Source organism: Durio zibethinus, chromosome 24, assembly GCF_047325235.1.
Source record: "Durio zibethinus cultivar Kanyao isolate XHJ-2024 chromosome 24, ASM4732523v1, whole genome shotgun sequence".
Classification (NCBI taxonomy): Eukaryota; Viridiplantae; Streptophyta; class Magnoliopsida; order Malvales; family Malvaceae; genus Durio; species Durio zibethinus.
Genome location: NC_143185.1, coordinates 7983227 through 7994061, shown reverse-complemented (window position 1 = coordinate 7994061; position 10835 = coordinate 7983227). Strand labels below are relative to the sequence as shown.

Below are 10835 nucleotides of genomic sequence, written 5' to 3'. Positions count from 1 at the left end.
AATTCATTTCTACTTAGAGAGGTTTTTAAATCTATTTTCAACTTTTCATTTTCTTTTTCTAAAACATTTTTTGCATTCATCAAAAGATCATTTTCAACTTTCAATTTTGAATCATTTTCTTATGTTTCAAATGCATATTTTCAAACTCAATTACTAAATCATTGTAAGCATCTTGTAACTCATCAAAAGTACAAGAGTTTGAATCACAAGAGTTAGAGGTTACCTTTGGTTCCTCAATAGCCATGAGACATGTTGGATGTTGGTTGGAAATTTGTCTTTCATGTAGCTCATCCAACTTTCTCCATATCTCATTTGAGTTTGAACACTTTGATACCAAGTTGAATTTGTGGGAGTCAAGAGCTCCATACAGTAAGTACTTGGCCTTAGCATCATCCATCACTTACCTCATGTATTTTACATCATTTGAAGGAGTTCCAAGTCCTTTTTCAATCACATTCCAAACTCTAAAATCTTGGGCCATAATGAACACCTTCAACCTCCTTCTCCATTCACAAAATTCAAATTTATCAATCATAGGAGCTTTAAGGACTTCCTCACCATCTTGGAACCAAAATTGAGCCATAAGATCTTTTCTCAAGGTGGTTAAACCTACAAAAAGAGACCAAAGCTATGATACCAATTGTTAGCTTTATAGGTTAGATGGTGATCCAAGATGGGGGGTTGAATTGGATTTCTTCAAATTCTTCCCAAACAAATAATTTCAATATAGTTGAATGGAAATTAAAACAATAAGCACTTTTGATGAAAATATAATGCAAACAATAACAATTAACGAATCTAAAATCAAATATAAACAACAATAAATTGTAAGGAGATAGGGATAGAGAAATCGAATACAATGATTTATAGAGGTTCGATCCTTCTTCACAAGGCACCTACGTCCTCTCTTCTTGGTTGTTCACACCAAGGCTTCAATCCACTATTCTTGAATTAAAAATACAACTTATCTTTTTCTTTCTAAGGCTTAAGATAGAAACCTCTACCCTTTTTAGTATTTTACCCTATCTCACTACAAAGCTCTCAAGAGATACCTCACCTCTTGTTCTCTTCCACCCTTGTTTATCAAAGGTAATTTTGCAAACAATAGAACAATCTTTCTAAGGCTAAATGTTTGCTATGTTTAAGTACAAGAAAATGATGAATGAACAACAAATAAAAATTGGATACAATAAATACAAAGATATGGACTTTGAAGCTCTAAAAACTATTGATTCTTTGAGAGAATGAAAATGTAGTTTATTGGCTCTTGCTCTCTTGATTCATCAATCTTCTTGGTGTGTTGGAGTGCCCAATTTATAGAGAAATTGAAGAGGTAGCCGTTAGAAGTGTTTGAGAGAAGAAAATAGTCATTGAAAGTGTTTGGGAGAAGAAAATAGTCATTGCAAGTGTTTGGGAGAAGAAAATAGCCATTGGAAACACCAAAAAGTAGCCGTTAGAGTGTTTTCGCCTAGAACCGATCGATCCCGTCCATGAGGGGATCGATCCTGTCAGTGGTTGGGTGGTTATCTCCTATTCTGCACTCTACTCACTAATTTGATCATATCTTGAGTTATACAAATCCAAATCACAAACCGTTTGAAGATTTAGAAACTAGACTTAAAGTTATTTCTATCCATATAAAGTTCATCACCTAATTCGCTATGTACGAATTATAGTGAATTTTCAAAATTACTCATTGTGCAGTTTTTCTGACAATTGTAGAGTGTCTAGTAAAAATTCAAAATCTTTTCTTAGAAAATTTGGATTTTGGTTTTATTTAATCCATTAGAAATAGACTCAAAGAGCTTTCCAACCATATAAAATTCAAATATTACGACTTTGTGAATTAATACAAAAAAAAAAAAAAACAAGTTCAATGTTGGAAAACTTTGTTATTGTAAAATAGCTTTCTTAAGTTAATCTATTTCTCAAAACCAATATTATCAAATTGTATTAAGTCCAAAATGAATAATTTCACTTTACAAACAACAATTGGACTTTCATTTAAGCTCAAATAAATAATCTTTAAAGATAGATTTGGTTTGAGAAATATGACACCAAGAAAGGTTTGTTTAAACTTTGAAAATTGTATTATTTATTTAGTACCAAAATATAAAACTTAAGAACATGTACTAAATAAATCCTTTTTCAAAATCTTGATGAAGTTTATTTAGCTTTAATTTTTTGTCATTTTAAAATAAGGATCAATTCAAGGCTAACAGAAAGCTTGCTGAATCTACTTTTCAATGAAACAAATGTAAGTCAAATCTGAGTTTTCTGTTAAGAGTTGTCTAATTTTTACTTAATGATATATAGGCATTCTGACAGCAGCAGCGATGAGAAATTACAAAATTTCTCTTAATTTTTATACAATGAATTAAAGAACAAAGCCATACATGTTTGAAAAGGTTATTGAGTCCACATTCCAATGAAATAAGTGGAATTGAATTTGGAGTCTTTTATGAATAAATATATAATTTTGATTAGAATATATAAATGCTATTTGGCTGCAAAATATGACATGGATTGCAAAAATTATTACAATTAATCTACAAGAAATTACGGGCCATATATGTTTGAAAAGGTTTTTGAGTCTAATTTTCGATGAAACAAGCACAAATGAATATGGAATCTTTTATGAATAAATATATAATTTTTATTTGAAAATATACATACTATCTGATAGTAGCATATGACATGGATTGCAAAAGTTATTACAATTAATCTAGAAGAAATTATGAGGTGGGCCATATATGGTTAAAAATTTTATTGAGTTTAATTTCTAACGTACTAAAAAAAACTTAATTTTGAGTTGGATATCTTAAGATAGGGTCATTTTAGTGCAAGTAGTGCAGGCTACCAAAATTAGTTAGTTAACCCTTATATAACTTGGTTGTTTTTAGTATTAATGGTCTTAAAAAGGATTGATTAATTTTTGTTATATTGAAATGATTTTTAATAGCTCATTAACTATTTTGGGGGAAAAACTAAGTGGTGAAATTGAAAGAAAATAAGTAAAATCTTACACAGTTTACTTGTTTTGAAACTTATGTATATATGTATGTTTCTAAATAAATGAAATTTATTTCTTTATTTTCGATATAAGAAAATGGGGTGAGCTTTATGATTATTTTATGTTTTGCTATATAAATGATGGATCATGTTTATAAATGAAATGAGAAATTGATTTATTTTTAATGAATGATTTTATAATAGCTACATATTTTACATCTTAAGACGTGAGATTATCGATATCAAAACTAGTTATACGACCCTAGCTAACAGATTATAGTAGTTAACATAGTCATGATCATATGGTCATGCTAACGATTATTGTAGTTAGTGTAAAGCTCTAGCCAACAGGTTATAATAGTTAATAATGATCATAAGGATAAAATTATCGATACGGTCAATGTTACAGATTATAGTAGTGACCATAGTTAATGATAAACTAATGATAATGATGATTTATGATGATGATGATTTTAAAGATTGATTCATGATTTGATTTAATTACGATATTTGAATGGCAACATATTTTGCAATGATTTATGAATTGATCTGTTTTGATTTTGAATTTTGAAATATTTTGACATTATTATTTGAAAAATGTTTTGAATAATCTATTGTTGGGATTTGCCTTGAATCTCAGAATCCCACATCGAAAGTTAAGTAAGTTTGAATTTGTCTTGTATCCCACATCGGGAGTTTAGTAAAGGTATAAAGGGTTTCATCCTTATAAATAAGATGTTTTGGTTTTAGTTTAGTAACCCCAAAGAGTTAGACACCAAGAGAATAGCTAAGTGAGTAGGCTATTAAAGGGTGTAATTGGGTTTTGGGTTAAGTTTTGAGTAAGGAGTTTTAGGAGACTTTTCTCATTCTAAAAGTCTCACAATTGTAAAGATTTATTTGATAGTGGATTTGGTTTGGAGTAGGCCATTTTGAGTTGGGCCGAACTAAATATATTTGTGTATTTTTATTCTTGATTTGAGCTTGTTATTTTGTGTGTGGTTGCTGTACGTGGGTGTTGTTTTTTTCCAACATCTATATGATATGTATGAAATCGATGCTTGATCCGATAAAGTGAATGATCCTATACTAGCTGAGCTGTAATTTATTCATTCTCTTTTTACCTTTTCTTTACACATGAGTAAGTGATAAGTATGTTTAGTCTTGTTAAAAGCTAGAAGATCAAATTGAAAATATTACTTGGGCATTAGAAATATTGTTAGCTAGTGAGATCTTATGAAATGATTTTATAATTTTTTTATTAATTCACCTTTAGATATATAGAGATGTATCATTAGTTAGATTAAATTTATGAATTTTACTTGGGCAAATTATTTTTATTAAATAATTTTAAAATGATTAAAAAGAAATATTTTGTATTACTTTAAAGTTTTATTTGAAGACAATATAACCGTGTTACGTCTTAGTTTTGGGGCATGACACCATTATTACACAAGTCTTGACCAGATTGGATTATGTATCAGCCAATTTGTCAGGCACTACAACAGATTTCAGGTAATTGGAAAGTCTGCTAACATGACAGGCTTGAGCTAGTTTAATTTTTTGCTTTTGCTTTGTGAGAATATTCCAATGAAGTGTGGAAAAATAGATAAATTTGATTATGAACTCGAATCAATTTTTGATAGTATAGTTAGACTCTAAAAGGGAGGAGGTTAAGATCTAAATCTTCGTGAAACCTCCTTCGAGATGGAAACTTGGGAAGGAGAGCAGCGACTGGTTTGGCACTTTTCAAATATGATGCATACTGAAGGATGATAGAGCTATCATTCTTTCCTGCATCAATTTTGTCACGGTCCAAGCTTATTGTCTGGAAAGCACTAGCCAAAGGCAAGACATGGATGCCGTGACTATTCTCCTTTCCTACCAAGTCCTTAAGTGCCTTCTTCTTGAAAGTCCAGCTACCAGTTCTCAGGTTGAAATGGTATAGAGGAAGAAATCGTTGGCCATAGATGGCTACGAACTCCAATGCCGCAGGAATGTATTCAAACTCCTCATTTGACATGTAGTAAGGAAAGCTGACTCTTGTCCATCCAGGTTTTCCTACTATGTAGCCCTGTAATCAAACTTTGCAACTGGCATTAGATAAGTTGAATTATATTTTACTTCTCTTTCATTTGGTCAAAAAAAAAATTGAAAATTTTGAGCTGATGCCCTTTTAATAGCTTCTCTGAGCGCAAGGGATCGAGTCTGATCAATATCAAGCAAACTGTGGCCATAAGGTCCAGCACAAGCACACCCACCTCAAGCTTGGATGCCAAACAGATCATTTAGGATGGTTGCAACAAAAGGGCCATGGAGAGGTTTATCCCTCTTGTTCCCAGTCTCTCCCCACATGAAAAGTCCCCTCCCCTTTTCCTCTGCCTCGTCGACATTGTTACCATCGTTGGTTGTGGAGTAGATGAGGAAAGACAGTATGGCTTGTCTCTGGGTCTCGGTGCTTGCATTTCCTAAAACCCTTATGTTTTGGTTTGGGAGAAGCCTTTCCAATGCTTGATTTATGTACGACTTCTCCTGGTTTGCAATCACTTCATAACCAATATATTCTTTTACCCAAAAAGTCAATGCTGCTCTAATAATCTGAATTATTTGAGGAGTCCCTCCAGTTTCCCTTTCTTCCATGTCACTTACGTATATTGTGTCCTGCAAAATAAATTCCCCATTTTACCACATATTAAATTGCATACCTGCTTCCCTAAATGCTGGGGAACGAATCCGATTAATATCATGATAACTTATCATTCTCTAGAGTATTTTTCTATTGACACTGTTGTGCATTCAGAAATTTGGTTGGAAATCTCTGTTCTTCTAAAATTGTAATTGAAATAAAAAATTTTTTAGAGACACTTATCATTCGCTAGTCTATGTCTAAACCCGCTCCATCTGAATCAGGAATTTATTTCTAAACTCCCAAAAGCCTGACAGCTACCTAATCATTCTTTATGTCGTCCAGTTGAAGAAAGAAACCAAAATTTCTTACAAAATGGGATATATAAGCAAGAATAAGAAAAAGGTAAAGAAAATAAAATTTTCCATTTTATTGTAGAGAGGTGAACAAAAAATAAAATCTTTTATCTATTAAATTGAATTAATCTGAACACATAAATATAATAAAAATATCTTCATTTATTATCAATTAATTTTAAATTTGAGAGTAATTACCTGTTCATTGAAACCATTGATATAATTAACTGTTCCACCTCCGCAAGTTGATGGAGGAGAAGATCCTTGCTGGTAGAGAGCCTTGCTCATTAAAAGGATACCGGGCGATCCAGGGTCACCTAGAAACTTATGTGGGCTTAGGAAAATGGCATCATATCCATCAATCTCCCCTGACCTAATATCAATCTCCATATAAGGACCACTATCCACAAAAATAAAATGATAAGCACAATAAAAAATCAACTTCTCATTGCTTTATAATATTAACATAATACATAAACTTGGCTAATAATTAATTGTGAGAGTTGTTATTAAAATATTAAACTTTTAATTTTAACAATCAAAGTTTAAATTCTGACAACCTCGAATATAAAAGCTTGACAACAAAAAATGAAAATTCTTACTGTTTACCTTGCTGCAAAATCAAAGCAAACAAAACCTCCGTACTCATGAAGAAGTTTGGCAATCTCTCGAGTATCTGTTTGAATCCCAGTCACATTACTAAAAGCTGAAAATGAGCCAAGCAAAGGCCTATTGGTGTATTTATACAGCTCAAGCTGTTTTCTTAGTGCTTCAATGTCTATGAACCCATTCTCATCCAAACCAATCTCAACAACTTCAGCAAGGCTTTGATGCCAAGAAAGCAAGTTGGAGTGGTGCTCGTAAGGGCCAATAAAAACTACCCATCGATACTCATTAAGTAATTTATTACCATGTCCCTCAAAATTGATGGTACCGTAATCGCCATAACTTCTTGTAGCCTTTTAATAGCTGCCGTAGTGCCTGAGCCACAAAACAGAATTGCATCATCTTGACCGCTACCTAGGCATCTTTTAATGTAAGTCTCTTTTCAGGTTTTTTGGTGTTTGGAAATGTTAAATATAAAAATATTTCATGTACTATATACTTTCTGTCAGTTTGGTATTTTAAGAAACAAAATTATCAATTTGGTTCTTGAATTTTCATTTTGTCATTTACTTTGACACCTCAGACTAAACCAATTACTCAATTTATTAACATGACATTAACATCTAATAAGATACTGACATTAGTAAAAAAGTTAAGTTAGTGCCACATCATTAATTATTGCATCAATATTAAAAAAATTCAAAAAAATTTAAAAATCTAAAATATTTTTAAAAATTAGAAAAATTAAATAAATATGAAATCTTTTTTAATTATAAAAGTTAAAAAAATATGAAAACTTAAAAAAATTCATAAAATCTCAAAATTTTAACAAAAAGTTCAAAAAATTCTAAGAAATTAAAAAAAAAAGGTTCACAAAAAATAAAAAATCTAGAATTTTTTGACAAAATTTGAAAATTAAAAAAAATCTAATTTTATTAAAATCTAAAATTTTATAAAATATTTTCAAAAATTTTGAGAAAATTAAAAAATTTTCAAAAATATGAAATATTTGAAGAAGTTTACTCAAAATTAAATTTTTTTGGAAAAATATAAAATAAAAAACTTAAAATTTTAATAAAAATCCATAAACATTTAAAAAATGTAAAAAAATCACAAAATATATAAAAAAATTAAAATTTTAAGACTAAAAAAAAGAAAAATTTTCCTAATTTACAAAAATTACAATTATTTTAAATTTTTTTTATTTTTTTAAAAAATTTTAGATCTTTTACTTTCAAATTCTTTAAGTTTTAGAGATTTTTTTTAAAATTTTATGAAAACTTTATGTTTACTAAAATTATCATTTTTATGACAATTTCAAAAAAAAAATTAATTCTTATAATAAAATTTTTAGATTTTTTTGAATTTTTTAAGTTTTAATAATTTTTAAAAAATTTTAAATTTTTTAGTTTTTGTTTTTTAAAATGCTTAAATTTTTTAAAATTTTTTTTTAAATTCGGATGTAATATTGATGATTTGACATTGATTAAATTTTATTGACATGTGTTAATATCTTATTATATATTTATACCACGTTAATTAAATTACTAATGGTGTTAGACTCCGGTAACAAAGTGATGATAGAATGAAAATTAGAGCACCAAACTAAATATTTTATGTTTTTGGTGCCAATTTGATAAAAAAATGTATAATAAATGGGTTATTTTTATATTTAACCATTTTGAAAATACCAACATTACCTTAAAGAGTAAGTATTACTTACCTTATATAGTTAAAATTATATCAATTAGTAATCAAATTTTTATTATTTATCTTAAATAATTCTTAATTAAATTAAATTATTTATTTTTAATATGCCACTTCATCATAAATACAAATGAATAGCCTTTAGTGTGGGGGAGTATTGGTTTGAAGATCTATTTCACTACTTTTATTTTGTTTTGGTTCTCTTTTTATTTATTTATTTTTTGATCCATCTGTTTGTTTCTTCATTCTTTCATTTTTTTTTATAACTGATTTTTTTATACTTTTTCAATAAATCAAAATTTAATTTTAATTCATAAATGTTACTTATTGATGAATAATCATTAATAAAATTATCATGCATATTGCCAAAATCATACTAAGTTTCTGAAAAGCAATCAAATTCTTTGCTTTCTTTACACTTTCTACTTTTTTAGGATCATATCTACCCGTGCAAATTATACCGAAAAACAAAAGTTCTCATTCTTTTTATCAATTAAGTCATCAAATTTACAAAATGAATAACTTGTGAGTACGGGTATATTATTGACACCTCTAAATGGCAATGCTCTCCTTATTAATATGGCAGATTGGATACATCAAGTTCCAAACCAAGTAGATCAGGAAAGGTTCAATGTTTTTCTAACAATTGCTTGGGCTATTTGATACTCCATAACCAACTTTTAGGGAGAGGAATGAGAAATATGGAAATTCTTACACTCCAAGGAATAATATATTCCAAACATAGGCTTACTATTTTCTGTAGGTTTTTTTTTTTTTTACAATCTTTTTTAGAGATCCCATTGTTTCTGAGACAGCAATATTTTTCTTATTGGTGTGTAGAGGCCATGGTTTCGGAGTCCAACCCCCCTCCCGCCTAAAACGTTGTCTTTTTGTTTTATTAATTAAAAAAATGAAACCGTGTCAAAAGGTTACTTTGTATTTTAATAGTATATAAATAACCAAGTCTGCCTTCCTTACCCTCATTCTTATCTTTTTCTTTTTCTACAACTACTTTTTCCATTCTTTCTCCTGTCATAAGCTACAACAACAATAAAAACAGCCACTAATCTTTGTTTCCAGGTGGGAAATGGAGTTTGAGCAACCCATGTTTAGAGAAACAACGGAAGCCCTGAAATTGAAGGCAGCAAATGATAGTAAGACTTCAACCAGGGACAGGCATAAGTCGCCAGGATCAACATGCCGTTCCTATGTTTCCAGCAAACTCTTCCATGGCTCGGAATCATTCAGGGCTCTAGAGATGGGTGTGCCAAAGGTTGACTCCACCGAGAAAAAGCTGTCTTGGCTACGATCTCAAATCACTGGTGGTGATGCAGAATTTGACTCTCCTTTTGGAACTAGAAAACTTACTTATGCTGATCATACTGCATCGGGTCGCTCTTTTCACTATATCGAAAACTTCATCGTCACCAATGTTCTGCCATTCTACGGTAAAGGTTTTTTTTTCTTCTGATCTTCAATTGTGATACTCTGATTTAATCAACAAAAGTGATGGTGTCATTTTCGAGTATAAGATATATATATATATATATATATACATATATATATATTGGGTTTTAGTATTTGTCAGCTAATCTTGGTTGGTTCGTGCGTAGGTAACACTCACACGTCTGACAGTTAGGTGGGGCACAGGACGACGAAAATGGTGCATGAAGCGTCAAACTTTGAAATTGTTATACATGTAATCGATAATCATTCCTTAGTGTTGACCTTTAGAGTTCAAGGAATGTCTCGTACCCAAATAATTTTTGGGTTTTTCCTATATGTAATAATAATATTAATTACCAAATTACTGCTTAATTTGAAAAAAAAATGACATTAATATAAAAATAAATATATATAAAAGAGAAGTTTTTTTGTCCTTAGCTCTTTCCTTAAACAGTTGTATCTCTAGTTCTACCAATAAATCATTTAACGAAGCACAAATCAATTGATTACGTCACAACATATAAGTGATTTAGTTACAAATTATGATTCTTCTCAAACAATAAAGTGATGGGTGATTGTGATTGGAATGAAACAATAAAAAATTTTCATCGATTGCTATTTTAGACGCAGGCTTGACAATGGTAATGAAAAAATGATTAGTGACTATGGCTGGAATTAAATTTTTAAAATAATCTAATGATAAGAGAATTAAAAAATACAACATATCTTTCAAATTTGAAATAGTAAAAAAAAAATCTAATCAATTTTAATTGAAATATATATTCAAAATTTATGGTCCATATATATTCTTGAAAAATGATTAAATTAAAAAAAAAAAGAAAAATTCTAGAATTGACATTTTTTAATTCAAGATTTATACAAACATTTTCATGTTTGATAGGTTTTCATTTTGAATTTAAATAATTTATCAAATAGAATTATTTTATAAACCCATTTTAGAGATAATATATTATTACAATTGAGATTTTTAAATTTAAAAAATATGTTTATATTATTAGGAAATTTATTTTTAATAAAAATATATCTAAATTAGATTTTATTGTTAACAATTTAAAAATTATCCA

The 10835-nt window shown here is 29.2% G+C and overlaps 1 protein-coding gene and 1 pseudogene across 3 annotated transcripts; one reads left to right on the top strand and one right to left on the bottom strand.

Moving 5' to 3' along the window:
• Positions 1 to 4605: 4605 nt before the first annotated feature.
• On the bottom strand, positions 4606 to 9325 carry LOC111316352 (uncharacterized; annotated as a pseudogene). The gene is made up of 4 exons (XR_016333113.1): positions 9283 to 9325; positions 6601 to 7035; positions 6190 to 6391; positions 4606 to 5670 (listed from the first exon to the last, which is right to left on the bottom strand). The product of XR_016333113.1 is annotated as an uncharacterized LOC111316352 (transcript).
• On the top strand, positions 9161 to 10111 carry LOC111316823 (uncharacterized). 2 transcript variants are annotated; one of them, XM_089753945.1, is made up of 2 exons: positions 9161 to 9758; positions 9918 to 10111. In XM_089753945.1, the coding sequence occupies exons 1-2, from the start codon at positions 9392 to 9394 to the stop codon at positions 9941 to 9943; spliced, it is 393 nt and encodes a 130-aa protein (XP_089610071.1). In that variant the 5' UTR covers positions 9161 to 9391; the 3' UTR covers positions 9944 to 10111. The 2 variants fall into 2 exon arrangements, with proteins under 2 accessions (XP_089610071.1, XP_022774718.1); XM_022918983.2 differs by having other exon boundaries at positions 9164 to 9752.
• The last annotated feature ends 724 nt before the right edge of the window (positions 10112 to 10835 follow it).